The sequence below is a fragment of the Miscanthus floridulus genome, chromosome 1, assembly GCF_019320115.1.
Source record: "Miscanthus floridulus cultivar M001 chromosome 1, ASM1932011v1, whole genome shotgun sequence".
Lineage (NCBI taxonomy): Eukaryota > Viridiplantae > Streptophyta > Magnoliopsida > Poales > Poaceae > Miscanthus > Miscanthus floridulus.
This window is the reverse complement of record NC_089580.1, coordinates 25,595,302-25,613,954: the sequence shown is the minus strand read 5'-3', so window position 1 is coordinate 25,613,954 and position 18,653 is coordinate 25,595,302. Positions and strand designations below refer to the sequence as shown.

The window sequence follows — 18,653 nt, the reverse complement described above, 5'->3', positions numbered from 1 at the left end:
GGCGCTGATGCGACCTCGGGTCGCGTCGGCCATTCTATGGCGTTGAGCCACCGTCCGGCTGAGATTGCGGGAGTGGTTGAAGTATTAATGAGACGTGACGCGCTGTCGGGAGGGTCGACCGAGGCGGGGGGCGACGGGCTACGGACGAGCCGGCCTCGAGCGACACGGAGAATGAGGCCTCATGCGAGACGGAGATCAGGCTCCTTGCCGAGGCCTCGCGCGAGAGGCCTTGCGCGATACGGAGAATGCACCTCCTGCCAAGGCCTTATGTGGAGAGCCTCGGGCGAGGCGGAGACGGCGTTCCCTGCCGAGGCCTTCCCTGGAGAGCCTCGCATGAAGCGGAGTTTGCGTCAGGATGCCGAGACCTCCTGCTCGAGGCTCGAGGCTCGAGGCGAGGAGGAGGAGGACCCAGTGGGCTCGGTCGTGGCGGGTGAGGGGCCCATGACTTACCTTCTAGTTTTTATTTTTTAGATGAGACTTTAGCGACCCTTTCAATGTTTGCTTGGGGTACCCCATTCTAAGGTACCCGATAGTGCCAGTATCAAAATACCACTCAGACGCGCTCAGAGGATGGTGGGGGACGCTGGCGGACTGGAGTGCGGCGTAGAGGGCACTGGTGTCGAAGGGGCCGCCAGGCGAAGGTGCGGACGGATGCGTGGCCGTCATGGCCAGCTGCGGTTGGAACGGCGGACGAGGTCCCAGAACGCCGGCTCTAGGGCGCGGAGAGGCATGGGCCAGGCTTGCACCATGCCTTGCCAGGGATTGTAGCCCGCGGCCCATGGCGCGAACTGCGCGCTTGAGTTGTTGGATCATGATGCGCCGCCGTTGCCGTGACCTCAGCCACGGTGTCGATCTTGGCGGTTGTTGGAACGGTTGTTGCCGTCGTTGTTGGATCAGGGGCGCTGTGGAGGAAGAAGACCCGTCCTTGTGGCCGGTGGACGCCGAGTTGGAGGAGCCGCTAGGGTTGTCGCCGTGAGTCACGACGAGGGCCTGGCTAGCTTTGGCGTTGGTGTCGTGCTGAGCGCTGAGCTCCTCGAGGATGAGGAAGGAGCGGGCGCTCTAGAAGGAGGGCAGCGGGTACTTGGACGTGATCACCGGCTTGACGTAGCGGTACCGAGGATTGAGGCCGCGGAGGAGGTTGAGCACCTGACTCGGCTCGGAGACGGGATGGCTGATGTCGCGCAGCTGATACGCGATCCGCTTCAGCTTGGTGCAGTAGTCGTTCATGGACATGTCGCCTTGCTGCAGGGTGTGCAGCTCGGTCTCGAGATACACGGCGCACTGCAGCTCGTTGTCCTGGAACAACCCTTCGACGGCGTGCCACAGGGATAAAGCGTTGTGGCGATCGCGGCGAACGATGTCGAAAACGCCCTTGGAGACGGTGGCGAGGATCCAGTTGACGACGCAGGAATCAACCCTGCGCCACTCGCCATCGTGGTCCTGGGACGGGGTGGGGGAACGAACGTGGCCCTCGAGACCGAATTTGCCGAGGGTGGAATCGAAGAAGTGGCGCCACTGGTCGTAGTTGCCTTCGTCCATGTCGAGGATGACAGGGACGTGGTGGCGGATGGAGATGCCCTGGATCGCAGAGGCGGCAGCGGGGGCGACGAAGAGGTTGTCATCCGAAGAGGAGTTAGAGTGGTGGGAGGAGGGCGCCATTGGAGCAGCGGAAGGAGAAGTGGCGAAGGGATGCTCTGAGAGAACCATGGACGATGATGCCATGTAGAATTGTATTGATCAACTGGACAACATTCTATTGATCATGGCATGTACATATATAGATTACAATCATGGCCTTTGGCCAAGCTTGTACAGGCGAGGGCGTTACACGCGAGCGGGCGAGCGCACAGAGCGGGAGCGTGGGCGCCATGGAGACCGGATCGCGTGGGCGCCGTGGAGACCGGGTGATTCAGTTGGGGTCGCGGCGAGTGCTCGCGGAGCCGCGGCGAGTGCGTGCTGGGCGGCTTTAGCTGTTGAAGAGCTGTTTCCGCTGAGAGAAACTGTATGGCTCCTTCTGATGTCTGGCTTGCCAGCACATTAGGAGGATCAGACAGTATTGCTTCCTGAATACTGTTGTCAGTCATCAGCTTAGTGTTTATCTGCTGCAGTTACCTTCAGAGACCAAATTAAAGATTCAGAGACATGCTACGCTAGTACGAACATATAACAAAGTTGCACGGATCGCCAAGATCAAGATGACAAAGCCATTCTGAAATAGAGATGACGTCACGAATCCAAACTGAAATGGGCTGTGTCCTCTATAGAGTATAGATCGAGGTACGGTGAGGCAAAACAAAATGGGCTGTGTGAAGGCCAATTTGGTTCATAGGCAAGAGCAGGCAGCCTGTCCAAAGTTTTACTACTGGACCTTTGAGCGTCCCCTTATCTCTCTAACTGACTACCTGTCTCTTCCTTCTCGGTGAAATTCCCCTGCCAATCTATATCCATTCGATAGGTTGCTATGAATCAAGTTAAAAAAATCCATTGGAGCGAGCAGGAAAGTTTGAGTGGGACGGAGTTCAGCTACTCGATCGAGCAAGGATGGAGATGGTCAAGAGCGATACAAGACGGGAACTGAACAGCGATAGGAGGGGAAGCATTTCGGTCTACGGATATCGGATATACCGAGAAAGTACTCCAGCGTGCTTAGAAAGGAGGTTGATTAGTTGTCAGTCAATCAAAATGAAAAGATATTGAGAGACTGAAGGCGTTCAGTGATCTTCGTTATCTTGGGCCTTTGGCTGACTCGGGAACGTCGGATCAATCGAAGCTGGATTGGCTGAGTCGAGAGCGTCGGTTCTTGCTCTCCCAGCTCGGCTGTTTCTGTCCCCTCTAGCTCTAATAATCACTCGCGTTGTCACCTTTTCTTAATTAGCTTATGAGTGTGGAGAAGAAGATAACCGCTGTCCGCTGACGTGCGCTGCTATTTGTTATAGTATAAGTAAATAAAAGAGTAGAATACAAAGGATCCGGTAGCTAGGTGTTTGCGCTGTGCGTTCGTTGGCCTCTCGCCACTAACGCCAAGCACTCTGATATTGATGAAAAACGGGTACAATGCCCGATCGCGAAAAAAGAGAGTAGAATACATCAATATCACACACAGCTACATGAACGCGAGGTGGGGGTGCAACTGTCCAACAGCTTTAAAACTACTCCGTATATAGTACTGATATATGTCGACAAAGGACGTCCCTAATAAACTCAGGATTAATCCTCTTTCAATTACATCAGCATTCAGCGCAGTTTAATCTCTCTCTCTCTGATATTAAAGTCGGCTGAAGCTGATTTGTTGTGAGAGAAAAATACTGTAGATTTTAGCTGATAAGTTCAAGAGAAAAGACCCGATTGTGGTTCTCGCAAAAAAGAAGTGCAAATGTACAATCTATACACAGGAAAATATTGCAAACCCTCTATTAGATGGAATCGTGAAAACCCTTTAGAAAAACATACTTAGGAGTCTTAAAAAAAATTAAACTATGCATGTTTATAGTGCATATATAGATATACATTGTAGCAAAATTTAAGCGGAACAACTAGCGCTCGGGCGTCTAGCACTAGGACGTGTCCGAACGCTCACGCCCGCCTCGCTTTTTTTTTAAAAAAAAAAGCCTGCCCCGCATGCAACTCTGCGCGTGCATGTCTCGCATGTAACTAATGCACGTGCAAACCCGCCCCTGCATGCTAGTGCGTCTACGCATGCAGTTGTGTGCCTCGTGCCTGCCGATGCTCGTCTCGTACCTGCTGATGCACATGTAGGTGGGGACCGCTACGCCTACAGGGACTGCATCTGCATGCGTCCGCTTCCTACGCCTTCTAATGTTGCAACATGAAAGTACTTCTGCAATATATGTCTAAAACCGGAGAAACATTTACAAACATACGTTTGAAACATATGTATATAGCAACACAACATCCGGATAAACACATTTGCAACATACGTGAGGATGAAAGCATTTTGACTAGATGCGCTTGTAACGTATGTCCGAAATATATGCAACATATGCAACATTCAGATAAAACACTTATAACATAGGTCTGAAATAGGTGAAACATTTGAAACATATACTTGCAACATACATGTATAACCACTGCAACATATACAATATTTATATAAAACACTTGCAACATACGTTTCAAACAGTTGAAATATTTGGAACATACACTTGCAACATACGTGTATATCCTTTGCAACATATGCAACATCAGATCTACTTTTGCAACATTCAGATGAAACATATGCAACATACATCTGAAACGTATGAAACATACGGTTGCAACATATATTCATCAACTTGCTGCCGTTCAATGGAGGCTAGTTGATGCAGCGTGGGGGAGCGCAGCGCAAAGTGTGGACGGCGTGAGGCACGGGCAGGGTGTGCGGCACGAGGTGCATGGCGTGGGACACACACGACGCGAGACGGATCTGGTGCGACCATGCAAGGCTCAAGTTTTTTTTTTAAGAAAAGTGCGAGTCGCGAGGTGCAGGAGAGAGGAGAGGTAGGCGGGAGGCGCACAGCGCGAGGTGCCCGTCCGACGGACGGACATCCTGAGCATTACTGAAATTTAAGGTAACCTTGTTTTTTTAGGGGAATTTAAGGTAACCTTGTTGTGTCACGCCTCTTGAAGGCTGGCTTCGTTGTTGGGCTCTTGAAGGCCCAAGCAGTCGAACGGAGCCCACTAAGCCCAACTCTGTTCCTTCGCGATCGACTAGCGCCATGGCGGGGAGGGACAAGAGGCGGCGAGCGGCGCCGCTCGAAGGCGACGAGCAGCAGTTGCGGCGGAGGCAGGAGGAGGCGGCGATCCTCCTCCGCAGGATCAAAGGTTCCGTTACCCATCTCCTCGATTGCCTGCCCTTAAAACTTCCCTCACCCCTGTAGCGTCTGGAGCTGACGCGTGGTTGGGGCACGGCGCAGGGCTTGTGCGCTGGGTCGTCGAAGAGGTTGCCGCTGGCCGCTCCCCGTCCATAGTGCTCCACCGGTACCGGAACTACTGCTCCTCTGCCGACTCTGCGTCCCCGTCCCCATGGTTTGGCTTCCGCCCCGCTCCCGAGACCATCTCCTTCCTCACCATAACATCTCTCGAGCAATGTTCACCAAAATGTGTCACATCCCTGGCCGCGCGCTCGTGCGTGATTGCAGTGCCTGCAGCTACGACGTCCCCGTCGGCACGGACGTCCTCTCCCTGCTCCACAAGGACTACCACACCTCCCGCCTCAGTATGAATACATCTAAATCTTTACGTGTATGTGATCACACTAATTACTTTCTGATGCGTTGTTCATGCGTAGATGTGCTCCTGAGGGTGCTGCTCGTGGTGCAGCAGCTCCTGCAGCAGAACAAGCACTGCTCCAAGAGGGACATCTACTACATGTACCCCTCCATCTTCGTAGGTCTGTGATCACTAGCTGCAATGTTTGCTCCTCTTTCCATTATAAGTGATTACTAGAATTTGCATGTATCTTGGCTCACTGCAGAAGTAGCAGTTGTTGACCGTGCCATCAACGATATCTGCATACTCTTCAAGTGCAGTCGGCACAATCTCAATGTGGTAGGTCCGTAGGTGCCATTAGTCTGCTGTCTTTCCAGAAGCTTCCGTTGTGTATTGTAGAGAGGACTTGTGCCATCGATGATATTTGATCCTTCACTAATATGCAGCACCATGACTATTACATGATGTATAATGTCATAATTTCATTGGCCTTAGCTGACTGAATATTGTGCTCCCTTGGCTCGCTGCAGGTTCCTGTAGTGAAAGGGTATGAACTCTGCCATAGAGTTGAAGCTTTGAAGATATGTTTGGTTTTTATTCTTCTATTATTTTATGACGGAAGAGCGGGCCTGGTGCAAGCGGTAGAGTCTTACCGCCTGTGACCGGAAGGTCCCGAGTTCGAGTCGCGGTCTCCTCGCATTGCACAGGCGAGGGTAAGGCTTGCCGCTAACACCCTTCCCCAGACCCCGCACAGAGCGGGAGCTCTCTGCACTGGGTACGCCATTTTTTTATTATTATTTTATGACGCATCATTTTTTATAACTTAAACCAATCAGTTTTCCTTTTGTTCCTTAATCATCCCGTGTGGTTGTCTCCATTACATAAAGAAAGATGATCTGGATGTGTTTGAACTAGTGGGGTTGGGAACCTGGGATACCATTCTTTCAATGTAGTCTTAGTTGTCTAGGTTTATGCATATGAAGAGGGGGAAGAAATGAAGCCACGATGGATCTGTTGTCCTTCCCAGTGTCAGTTCACAAATTTGAGATATTTTATGACATGGGACATGTCTGGATTCATGAAGAGCTGTCTTTGATTTATCTGAATACAAAAAAACTTCCATATAGCAGAAGTGTTCACAATTCACGATAGGAATTTAGATATTCTATATGATTTTCCTATTACACTTTTGCTGTTACTTTCACAGTTTTTACTAGGTTTGCAATGTTATCTTCATAGAACTATTTGTTTATTTTTATTCATTTTTACCTGTGTGCACATGTCTATACCCTTCATTATCCTAGTCTGGTGATGGGCTGGATAAGATTTGTGGAGGGCGAAAAGAAAGTGTACTGTATAACAAACGTCAATGCTGTAAGCTTTTATGTTCTCCGCCCCTAATTTTTGCTAAGTGGGTTATTTATAAGATTCCATTTAATTGGTTTGCTTTTACCTTCTGTATATTCAGGCTTTCTCCATCCCTGTTGATATTGAGGCAATCAAAGGTTTTTCCAGCAACTTTAAGAACACAACTCCCTTTGTGCTATTGGGAAATGTTTGGGAGGGGATACTGAAAAATTAACTCTTTCCTTGATTTTTTAAAGCACACTGGGCAAAGTCACTCTGATCAATTTGCCCTTAAATGGTACCATAGATCTTCAATTTAATGTTTCCTTTTTTCGAAGAAATTCAGATTCATACATTCTTAATTAACTAGCTACTCTCTGTTCCAAGTTATAGTTTACTACTTCACTTTAGCTTTGTCCCAAGTCAAACCTCTCTAACTCTGATCAAGTTTATAGAAAAATGCACCAACATCTAGAATATCAAACTAGTTCCATTAAATTCTCCATGAAATATATTTTGTAATGCATTTATTGAACTTGTAGATGATAATATATTTTTTTCTAAAAACTTGATCAAAGTTAGAGAAGTTTGACTTAGGACAAAGCTAAAGTGAACAATAGTTTGAAACGACGGGAGTACCTTTTATCTTTCTGCAATTTATTCCCAATTAAATTTTGTAATTTAGTTATCATATGGTTGTTTAGCAAGTTGGATTTTGACATGCCTACAACTCTACAGCAAAGCTTGGCTATCAATACAATTAACAATCTATATCATGTTTGGTCTTGAATAAGTATGACCTTGAGTCTCCTTAGTATTCCCCGTAATTATGCACAGGCTTCCTTTTGTGTTACGCAAACTTTGATTTCCTACCTTGATACCCCAAATTGCATTGCAGTGAGCTGAAGTTGTCTTATTCTTTCTTTTCCTCTTGCAGATGTTGTTAGTGTTGCTCACTACATACTTGTGGTTGAGAAGGAGACAGGTCTTTAAAATTTTCTGTTTGCATTTAATACTTTTTGCTCTTTGTACAATATACCTCAGTAGTCCCTTACTCCCTTTGCAGTGTTCCAGCGTCTGGCCAATGACAAGTTTTGTGAAAGAAATCGCTGCATTGTTATTACAGTAAGTAGCAACTCTCACCCAGTGTTATCAATTCTCATAATGTTTCTTTCTAGTTTCATGATATTGCATTGTCAACTCAGGGAAGAGGCTACCCAGATATTCCAACAAGAAGGCATGTGCTCTTTATTCATTAAGTTCCTCTTGCATATTTCTCAACCTCTATCCCAATTTTACGTTCTTTTTTCCATCCTAGATTCCTGCGGTACCTTGTTGAACAGCTGCATCTGCCTGCTTATTGCCTAGTGGACTCAGATCCTTATGGTTTTGACATTCTGGCTACCTATAAATTTGGTTCCTTGGTAGGCATGATTTATCTAATGCTGCTATGCTCATCTATTGCTCTTATGAACTTAACTTTCTTAGCAGATTCGCAGGTTAAAATTACAGTTAACGAATTCATGGACATGATCATATACTGCACCTTTCGTCCTAATTCACCCGCTTGCCTGGCCTCTTTGCTCTTGAAAGTTCTATTACTTTATGAAGTCCCGTTAGCAGTAAGGCTATGTGTTAGAACGGTTCCTGTTTTCTAAAAAAAATAAAAAATTATGCACATTTTGCTTGTCTTATTCATGAAATTTTGTCCTATTTTTATTGTCAAGCATGGCCTTTAATATTTCTTTTTGCTCTTTGAAACCCAAGACTATGGCATATTTACTTGTTTTAACTTACCAACCTCTGCTACTTCCTTGCGCAATTTCATTCTTCAAGCAATTGGCACATGATGCAAACTTGTTGCGTGTGCCTGATATACGGTGGCTTGGAGTCTTCACATCTGATTTTGAAGAATATTGCCTTCCAGACTGCTGCCTACTTCATTTGTTACCTGAAGGTGAATAAACTGGAGTGATTCAAGTGTCATATGTACTCCTTTTTTTTGGGAAGAAGTTCCTTACTTTCTTGTTGTATGTCAAATGCCAACCTGTGAAATCATGTTTTCTGCTGCACAGATAGGAGGAAAGCTGAAGGTATTCTTGCTAGGTGCTATTTACACAGGGAAGCCCCAGAATGGAGGTAATGAATAATGAACCAGCTTTGGAGTTTTACAAGGTGTATTACAAGTATACATCCTCCATGATATCACTGTGACCTCCAGTTCAAGCTCAATGTCTATTAGAACTGTCTTTTGGTTAGGGATCTCAATCTCAGTATTGGTTAGGCTAGAGTTTTCATGAAATCTGATTTGCAGTCATCATTCTTATGATTTAGTGTCTGGAGAGTTTCTTCAGCACCAGATCTTTAGCTTCAATAACTGTATAGCTTCCTGTTTTTACCAGTAACGGCAAAATAGTTGCAAGCACTTCATACTTTTAAGATATTATTAAATGCATCATTTACGTATCAAGAATTTTGAGTTATTTTGTTCTCTTAGTTTTTTCTTCCTGAATTTCACATGTATTCTCTCATTTGACAGGTCAGAGTTGGAAGCAATGTTGCAAAAGGGTGTTAAGTTTGAGATTGAGGCACTATCTGCAAATTCCATTTCCTTTTTATCGGATGAATACATTCCCCAGAAGATCAAACAAGGCATGCATTTATAAGATATAAGATTGGACATACTTGTACCCGTCCAGGATGTGTCTTAATATGATCTTCTTTTGTTTGACTAGAGTTATGTCCTTATGTTGCCTGACTTTAGTTTAGTATAGCAGTTTCATGGCTGATCATCTGAACAAATGTATCTTTTAGGTTATATTTCGTGTTATTGGAAGTTAAATCGCTGTAAGAGTTCAGATACAACTATTTGAATAGAAGTGCTTACGTTTTCTCAGAAAAAGTCAGCCTTGTGATGGCAATCTTGCTTAATGTTCTGCAACTATAGATGCTCTATCCCATGGGATCTGTGCTAATTTCTGCATCTATCCCTGAGTTCCTGAATGATCTCCGGGCATCAGATTTGTTGCTTGCCGACCGATGCAGAGCCAATGGTAACAAGTCTAAAAGTATCCACCACAATTCACTGCTACATAACAATTTTCGCATCATATGCTGGAAACACGGCAATGAGAGGGGCAGAGCTAAACCAACTTAATAAATGGGCAGGTATGCTGTCTCTGTGTGCAAGCTCGGATAAACTTTCCTTACAGCCTTCATTCAAGTTGCTTTGGAGAAAAAGTGGGATATAATTTCTCAATCGTCTCATTTGCATTTTTACAAGATTACTGAGTTACATATGGACAACAAAAATGCTACAACATCAACCAAAACCATTCAATCAGCAAAATCACATTTGCACCATCAGTCATTGGCTGGTTTGTGCCAGATTAAGGTCGTAAGTCGAGAGTGTGCCAGACTGGTCAACATCAAGCTGGTTGAACTCCTCAAGAAAACAAGATATCTCCTCTTGGCTGATCTTGCCCAGCTCTTTTAGCTTGTAAAGTACAAATTCAGCAGCACTGTACACATCAACTTCCAGATATCAGCATCATTGATACCAAACACTTCAGAGAAAAAAATTACTAATATGGAAGATGGGTGCTGAGATGAGTTATAAGTTATGCACTTACACAACTTGTCGGTTGCCATCTAGATCAGCTGCCTCAAGATCCATGGTTGTTATCCTCCTGATGAGGACCCATTTGGCCAGCATTTTCTGCCGTCGCTCGGTGTAGAGCTCAGCAAGGTACATGAAGAATTGAGCCATGATGATAGTACTCGTGGTTATCCAAAATACTGCAAAAACACGTCCCAATTTGGACGAGAAGCTTTTATCCCCATAACCCAGGGTAGTGATCGTGGCACAGACACAGTAAAAGGAATCAACAAGGCTCAGCTTCTCAACCTTCCACAGAAATACAGTCCCAGCAGCAATAACCATCGCCAGAAGCAGAGCGACAGTGTAGAATTTGTACTTTATCTTATTTGTTTCCATTGCCCTGAGCATTTTGGCCTCGCTGCCCTTCATATTCATGTGCAGTGCTTTGAAGAACAACACCTCCTGTTTCTCAACAAGGTAATCTGCCGCTTTGCTGATGAAGAGAGCAATGATCGCCATGCCTGTGAAGACGAAAGCGCAAGCAAGCAGCTTTGTTGTGTCACTGTTTGGGAAAAGATCCCCATAGCCAACCGAGGTCATTGTGACAATAACGAAGTACAAGGCGTCAAGCACTCTATCAGTTGTCTTCCCAGATAACTGATCCATGAATAGGTAAAAGATGATGACACCCACTAGCAGGTAGGCAAAAAGGAGGAGGCCTACAAGCCTGAAGCTCGGCCTTATCTCCGTGAATAACTCCTTGGCTTTAAGCACAGATCTGTTTTCTGCAGGTTTCTGATCGGTGGGATCTGAGGGGGTTGACCTGCATCGTCGAAACCGTTTAGCTCCTTCTGGCGGTTTCCTTTTCAGCACATTAGGAGGATCCTCTATCAATGCTTGCTCAATGCTGTTGTCAGCCATCAGTTTAACCTGGATCTGCTGCAATGATGCAATCACGTTCAAGTACTTGAAATTCAGGGAACTGAGTGTGTACTGACATATAAAATGACAGGTAATTCAGAAGGAATATATTTGGGGATATGCAGATTATCAGCGAGACATATACTACATATAAACAGGTTGTACAAATGACCAAGCCTATTTGAAATTGAGATACCATGAACCCAAATTGAACAGCAGCAATGAAGCATGATGAAATATTATACCGTTTTCCACCTATCATCAACAGTTTAAGGTGAGGTAAAACAGAAGGGACTGTGCGAAGGCCAATTCATAGGCAAAGCGTGGCAGCCTGACTTGGTATGCCATTTTGTTGGCCCTTTTTAGGCACCCGAAGGGCAACCTATCCCCGTTATCTCTACCTGTCCCTTTCTTTCTCTGTCAAATTCCCATGGCCCAGTCACTATCCTCATTCGTTGAGATCGGATCTCTGGTACTCTACTTGGAGTGAAGCTGTAGCTTAGGAAAAAAAAGAGTCCATGAATCGAGCAAGAATTGCTTCTGGGATGAAGATGGAAACATTGGAGTGGGATGAATTTCAACTATTGAAGCAACGTTGGATGATAAAGAACAGACGGGAGCAGATGCATTATGGTTCAGTATTCACTCGAGGCCAGCTAATTCCTTATCCAATCCAGAAAAGGAAAAAAAAAAATTACTTCAGTTCTCCAGTACATGCATAGACCGAAGCAGCACCGGTAGAGCTTGCAAAGGAGATTTGATTTGGCATCAAGAGACTACGAGCAACTCGTGTAGCTTGTTTACCTCTGTGGGAGTCAGGGAGAGTCAGATCGGGTGAGCCGGACTGGATCCCGCCGACAAGGGAAGTTCTTCGCGCGCCTCTTCTAGCCCTCGCTCAGCCCCTCCTCCGTGTCTCGGGCTCTCCCCTCGCCGGTGTCCACGGCGCCTTTTGTCAGCTCGAGCTGGGCCGAGAAGATCGACGCCGACGTGCGGTACGCGTGCCTTCCGCGTACTGTTTTAACGGAGATAAACTGTGAAAGGCGGCACCAGGGCGCGGACCTTTTTCTGCCGACCTGCTCCGTCGGTTCTGTCCTCGCCTCCGGAGGAGACGGAAGAATCTGCTGGTAAAAGCTGCGCAGGTCCGTTGACTCTGACCTTGATGCAGGCCTGAATTGCTGGCTGGTGTTGGGGCTGTACCGGTCAGTCCAGCGAGCCAATTCTAGTCAACAGCTGATTTTTAAAATTTTATATAATGGCGCCAGTAACAATAGGTGATTTTTAGCCGATTATAGCTCATGATTTCAAAATTTCAAATTCAAACTACCAGCCAATTCTAGCTCAGGCTGATTTTAAATTTTCAGCCAACAACATCAGGTTCAACCAACAATTTACAGTCCATTTGTTCCATCCATACAACACATATAATATTTGCTTCATCCATTCACAAGAACTTGTACAACATTTATTAGCCATATGCAAGGTAGAATTCTACAATAACGAAAAATTGCCTTTTACTGCAGTGGAGATACAACAGTTTCTAACCCGAGCAGCCACAACTGAGAGGCCTACGCATTCACATATCTCAAAATTTGATTTCACAAAGTCCTTGAAATCCCCAGACCACACTATTCTCCACCACAACGTTTTGTTCCCCTATGGCCTCATGTTTCAGCAGCCTCTCCTTCCTATCAGTAGTTTGATTTTCAGCAAGATGGCTGCCAACTTTCTATTCATGACCTGTAGGGTGAAAATAGCAGTTAAAATAGTTTCTCAACATCCAAATAAGGGTAAACGCTACTGATGGATACCATGAAACTGGCTGAATAGTGCCAAATTGCCAATCCACATGAGCTTATAATAGGAAAAATGCTCAAGCCAATTCTACAAAACCTCCATTGCTGCATATAACCCGCAGCAACAAGGCTATGAACTTGTTCATGTTAGGGAACATAAGCTAGATTTTTATAGTTCTCAAGTTAACAAGGGAAACTGCAAGTGCTAGCATTCATAGAACTACAGTAGAAGAGGGCTCATTACATGAAGTAGATTGATACTCACTCACACACCTCAACTGGATGCTGACGCTTTGATTTCTTCTCCTGCATTATCTTTTCATGGTCATCATAAAAGCTAAAGTCATCCAAGATGGATGTCTTGCAGACATGATCCTTGAAAATCTTTAAAACCTAAAGGCTGTCGATGTTTCACCACCGATAGCCTGCCACGGGGGTACCCGGGGTAGTTTGTTTGGGCTTCAGCGTATGCAGAACTCGACGGTAAACGCAAGAGACAGTCGATTTATCCTGGTTCGGGCCCTCGACCGTGATCGAGTAATAGCCCTACATCCAGTCGGCGTTCGCCTTTTGCGTTGGATTGATTGTAAAGTGTTGTGTTACGTTATCCGTTGTCTCTCCAGGAACTCCGCCCTCCTTTATATAGTCAGGAGGCCAGAGTCATAGTCGGTTTACAATGAGATTCCTAGTAGGATTACAGAATAATACTACTACTAGGATTACAGGGAAAGAAGTCCTAGTTAGACTAGATCTTCTCCCTTCCTTGTGGGGTATCCCGTGGGTCCCGTATCGACAAGCCCCCGAGCACTTCATGATTGATCTCTGGAAGCCTCATCTTGTTCCTTCAGGTTTTGCCGAGCAGGAACAAGCGTCGTCCGAGTACTTTCTTGAGTGAAACCATGTAGCGCTTCTTGGGATATTCGAGTGGTATGTGCTTTTTTGAAGAAAAAGTACATCCGTCTAGGTGTAGCCCCCAAGCCTCTTGCTATTTGGAACAAGGAGCTGGAGGGTCTTACCTTAAAATTATTCTAATTCTTCATCGAAGGGCTCCCGAGCATATACCCGAGTTTTTTATTAAAAAGAACTCGGATATAGCTTGGTCCGGGTTCTTTTTGTCGTGAGTCCTTGAATTGGTTTGTCTTGAAGAAGTCTTCTTGGTGACGTAGTCTGCCGGTAGCCGACGGGTTCGGGGCCGGGACCCCCGAGCCCAACCCTCAAAGCCAATCCTTTTCCCGAAGTTACGGATCCGTTTTGCCGACTTCCCTTGCTTACATTGTTCCATTGGCCAGAGGCTGTTCACCTTGGAGACATGATGCGGTTATGAGTACGACCGGGCGTGGACGGTACTCGGTCCTCTGGATTTTCAAGGGCCGTCGGGGGCGCACCGGACACCGCGCGACGTGTGGTGCTCTTCCGACCGCTGGACCCTACCTTCGGCTGAACCGATTCCAGGGTTGGCAGGCCGTTAAGCAGAAAAGATAACTCTTCCCGAGGCCCCCGCCGGCGTCTTGTGTTGACATGCTCTAGCTAGGAAAAATATTAAACCTACAGTAAACATATTTGTAATATGGTCTTCCTATTTAATCTTAATTAATTGCTAGATTCTAGTGAAATTAATTGGGGTAAAAAAATACATAACATATGAAGCATGTATGTTGCGATCTTAGTTCATACAAAGGTTGGCGCATATTGTGGACAAGGAAGGGAAGGGAAGAAGAACACCAGGAAAAAGTTAGCCTTGTGTAGTAGGGAGTGCTTGGAAAAGCCTGAGTGGATGTCAAGTCCCAAGCTCTATGTCTAGCTAAACCACTCTACACACGCCAGGTCGCTGTCACCACATGCGCTGCGGACGCCGTCTATGTCGGGCCCATTAACACCCTATTCTCGCGTGGCCATGACATCGTGCCGCACACACCATCCTCGTGTACCGTGTGCTTCCCCTTTTTCTCGGCATCCTATCAGCTCTCGATCTTCACTCTCATCCCCGTACCAGTGCCCCCTTTCCTATTTTCCTCTTTTGGAGACACGGCCGCCCGCACGCCTTCCCTACTAAGCGACTCCCTCTAGCTTCAAACTCCGAAGGTCTAAAGGATCGATAGGCCACGCTTTCACGGTTCGTATTCGTACTGGAAATCAGAATCAAACGAGCTTTTACCCTTTTGTTCCACATGAGATTTCTGTTCTCGTTGAGCTCATCTTAGGACACCTGCGTTATCTTTTAACAGATGTGAAAAATGCACTCACTGAGTGTAAGCCCCGTGCCTCTTGCTATTTGGAACAAAAAGTTGAAGGGTCTTAAATCTTATGTCATTTGAAAACTGCTGTCTTGAAGAAGTCTTCTGAGTGATGTGCGCTTTTTTTTGAAAAAAGTGCACTCACTGAGTGTAGCCCCTGAGCCTCTTGCTATTTGGAACAAAGAGTTGGAGGGTCTTGAATCTGAGTTGTTCAAAGAGCTAAAAACCTCTCCTGTTGCAGCCCCCGAGCATATATCCGGGTTCTTTTATTCAGAAAGAACTCGGATGCAGGGTCTTGGCATATTCTCTAGTAGTCTACTGTTGTCAGATGTAGTTGTATGGTGGTGGTTGAGTATAAATGTTGTTTGTTCATGAGTTATACAATGTTGGTATATCCTTTCGAATATGCTTGTCCTTGAGTACTGTTCCTTTATGCCTGAGTCCTCTTTCATTGAATTCTGTCTTTTCACTGTGTCCTTTGTTAGGTTTGTTCCGTTGGTGCTCTCGGTCCATGTGCACCACTTCTTTGGTCTATAAATACCCTCCTAGTGTGCTATTTTGATTCATCAAGCATTTTGTTGCGTGGACTGAAATCTCCGTAGTCATGAATATGATAGTTTCTGAAGTAGAGCAGCCCCCGGGCGTATCTTGTAGTTCTTGTATATCTTGTCGTAGCTGGAGGGAGTCTTGTGATAGAGATTAAAGGTAGACTAATCTCGCAGCGGCATTATACCAGGAGGTATGTGGCGGTAGTTGGAGAAAGTCTTGTGATGCGGGATACGTTCCTTCATCCAGTAGTTCTGGGTAGATCCCCCTTACCTGCCCTACGACTGTCTGGTGCAGATCAACGCCTGATCTGGTGTCACATCGGACTTTGGTAGACATATGCCTGCTGGGCTTTCTTGTTCCATGTTGTCCTGCCGTGCTGCTGACTTCCGCCTCGGATGTACTACGTCCGTCCGTTGAAGAAAATAGTGTAGCCGAGTGCGGTTTGTTCTACCAAGTAGCAATTTGGAACACGTAGTTGTTCCAGAGCCTAGTTGTGTCCGGGTTCCTTTTTGCTATCTTGCTCGTCGTAGTACCGAGTTTGTTGGGTCTTGTAAGATGTGTAATCTTGTAATTTTTGAAGCCATTTATAATGGAAAGAATCTTATCTTCTAGGTTATCATTCTTTTTTCTACTGATGTCCTGGTTGTTTGTGAGATTCCCGAGTTCTTTCTACAAGAACCGAGTTCTTGTGTTCCTTGTGAGGTAACCCTTTGTTGCTTCATGGTTGATGAGTTCTTTTTGTAGCAATATGTTAACTCTGCCTTGGTGCTGGATGGATAAGTCTGAATTCTGCCCGTTGAACTGTACCTTTGTGTAGAAGTGTGCCGTCTGTTATTTCAGCTTTGTCAGTTCTGTTGGGAAATGAACTGTTGTGTTCTCATGCCATGTTTAAATGGGCCTAGTGGGCCGCATTTTTATTGCTGTAAAAATCTATTTAAAGGCCTTCTTTCTTCTTTTTCTTTGCTGCCCTGCTTTTGCCTTGAAACCCTAGTCCTCACTCTGCTGTCGCCATTGTCGTCATCATCTGAGTGCTGCCGCCTGACCATCATTATTTCTTAGTGCCTTATTGCTTTCGCTAGTATATGGGTAGGAAGAAATTAGCGAGTAAGTCCCAGGCAACCTTTGTAGACGTGGAGGCATCACTTTCTATGATTGAAAATCAAGAATTCATGGCCATGAGGGCTGCTCAGAAGGTCTGGCCAGCTCTGACTACGACTGAGGATCAGTTGCGTGAGCTTGTCAGTGATTGCCTGATCCAAGACAAGGAGATTGCTGAGTGGAGAGCTCCAAGCCAACATCGGGTCCCAACTCTAGGCTCTGGTGAGATTGTTCTTTTTGTCTCCTTTATCCGTGCTATACTCTGCCTTCCTGCCTCTGCTTTTCTTCATCGCTTTCTCAATTATTTTAGGATTAGATTGAACCATCTTACTCCCAATGTTGTCCTTCATCTTTCTATTTTTTCATCTTTGTGAAACTTTTCTTGGAATTCCTCCTTCTCTTTCTCTCTTTCGTTACTTCTTCCGTTTGAAGCCCCAACCCCGCAGCGATGACACCCATGTTCTTGGTGGCTGTGGGATTCAGTTTCATCAGGGTCGTAAGAGTAGATTCTTTGATTATGACTTGGTTGATTCTATGAGGGATTAGCATGCCGACTGGTTTTATGCCACCAATATGATTCCTCCTCTTGCTGTTCATTCTGGTTCTGGTCCTGTGGTTAATGACCAATGGGAAAAGAATCCCCTGACGGTGGATGAGCTCCAGGCGATCAAGCCGTTTCTTGAGAGGATATGTGGTCTAAAACAGCAAGGCTTGACCGGCTTCGGTATCGTTTCTAGTTTTCTTCGCCACCGTGTTCAACCTCTGAAGGAGCGAGAGAACTATGGTTTTGAATACTCTGGAGCGGAGGACCCTTCTCGTATGGTCCCTGCCCTTGAGTTGACTGGTGAGGAAGTGCTCGAGCGCCTTCAGAAGATGTTGAAGGGAGTAAGCATCATCCCGCATATTGTCCCTGAGTGTTGTGCTAACAACCCGCCTCCTGCTGTGAGTTGTTTTTTTTCTTATACTGGTACTTTTCGTATTTCCTTTGCTATCTCCACTTTTTGCTTAATCTTTCTTGTCTGGTTGTTTTACTCTTTTATAGGAATTGGGGCGTAACTTCATTGATCCGACCCCCTTGATGACTACCCTGCCATTTGGAGCTTAGGGAGAATCTTGCTGGGGCATCTTTAACCAGTAAGTTTCAAACCACAACAATGTTTCCTGGTGTTTCTTCCGTAGTTCTTGACACATATGTAGAGTATGTTCCTCGTCCAGTTCCTCGAGCTCCTCGTAGTGTCGAAAAAGGGGGCGAGCGGATTGTTCTTCTTCTGGTTTGTCTGCCACCAAGAAGTCTCATCAATCGAGTACTCGTCCAGGTACTCAAGTTATAGGTAGCGTGCTCCTAGGTGAGCATATTAATATGTTTTGTCTTTTTGTTGTTAGTTTTTGCCTCTAACTGAGTACTTTTCTTTTTCTTCAGATGGCGCTGTGGTTGCCATGTTTGAGAGTGAGGAAGATGAGGATGAGGATGATGTGGCCCTTGTTACGTGTTAGTGAGTTGTTTTCTTGTTTTTCTGTTGTTGAACACTTCTTTTTGTTCTAACTTTGACCTTGTTCTCTTGTAGAAAGCGGTCGTCGACCTCGAGTTCTTCTGGAGCTCTGGTACCGACCATGCCACTCCTGTTGCAAGGTGGTGGTGATATTTTTGCTACTATAGTTCCCCCCTCTAAGATCTTCTATTGGTCTTGGGGGTTTTATGAAGAAGAAGATTGCTAAGTGAGTGAATCCTAGTTGTGTTTCTTTGCTTTTGTTTTCCTCTTCTCTGCTTCATATTCTTATCGTTGATTTTCCTTATCATCTTGTAGGCCCTCACCTTCCCTTAACCCTCAGTCGACTTCTTATCAGTCTTCTGGTGCGCCCCTACATTCTGAGTCTCGGGACTCGGAATGTGCGATCGATGAG

General features: G+C 45.8%; 3 protein-coding genes across 6 annotated transcripts; 1 reads left to right on the top strand and 2 right to left on the bottom strand.

Moving 5' to 3' along the window:
• Nucleotides 1-1,059: 1,059 nt before the first annotated feature.
• Nucleotides 1,060-1,659, bottom strand: LOC136453449 (uncharacterized). Its single transcript, XM_066454021.1, has one exon. The coding sequence runs from the start codon at nt 1,657-1,659 to the stop codon at nt 1,060-1,062; it is 600 nt and encodes a 199-aa protein (XP_066310118.1).
• Nucleotides 1,660-4,582: 2,923 nt separating this feature from the next.
• LOC136462618 (meiotic recombination protein SPO11-1) lies at nt 4,583-9,677 on the top strand. 3 transcript variants are annotated; one of them, XM_066461720.1, is made up of 15 exons: nt 4,584-4,821; nt 4,914-5,025; nt 5,139-5,215; nt 5,288-5,389; nt 5,474-5,547; nt 5,739-5,755; nt 6,513-6,582; nt 6,677-6,713; nt 7,493-7,540; nt 7,622-7,680; nt 7,761-7,792; nt 7,874-7,979; nt 8,392-8,512; nt 8,631-8,694; nt 9,095-9,677. In XM_066461720.1, exons 1-15 carry the CDS (start codon nt 4,716-4,718, stop codon nt 9,219-9,221), a joined length of 1,152 nt encoding a protein of 383 aa, XP_066317817.1. In that variant the 5' UTR covers nt 4,584-4,715; the 3' UTR covers nt 9,222-9,677. The 3 variants fall into 3 exon arrangements, with proteins under 3 accessions (XP_066317927.1, XP_066317817.1, XP_066317869.1); XM_066461772.1 differs by lacking the exon at nt 7,874-7,979; XM_066461830.1 differs by lacking the exons at nt 7,761-7,792; nt 7,874-7,979 and having other exon boundaries at nt 4,583-4,821.
• A 106-nt stretch (nt 9,678-9,783) lies between these two features.
• LOC136462842 (two pore potassium channel a) lies at nt 9,784-12,204 on the bottom strand. Of its 2 annotated transcripts, none has more exons than XM_066461979.1 (3): nt 11,882-12,204; nt 10,188-11,092; nt 9,784-10,076 (listed from the first exon to the last, which is right to left on the bottom strand). In XM_066461979.1, the coding sequence occupies exons 2-3, from the start codon at nt 11,075-11,077 to the stop codon at nt 9,923-9,925; spliced, it is 1,044 nt and encodes a 347-aa protein (XP_066318076.1). In that variant the 5' UTR covers nt 11,078-11,092; nt 11,882-12,204; the 3' UTR covers nt 9,784-9,922. The 2 variants fall into 2 exon arrangements, with proteins under 2 accessions (XP_066318076.1, XP_066318010.1); XM_066461913.1 differs by having other exon boundaries at nt 10,188-11,095; nt 11,882-12,201.
• Nucleotides 12,205-18,653: the final 6,449 nt, after the last annotated feature.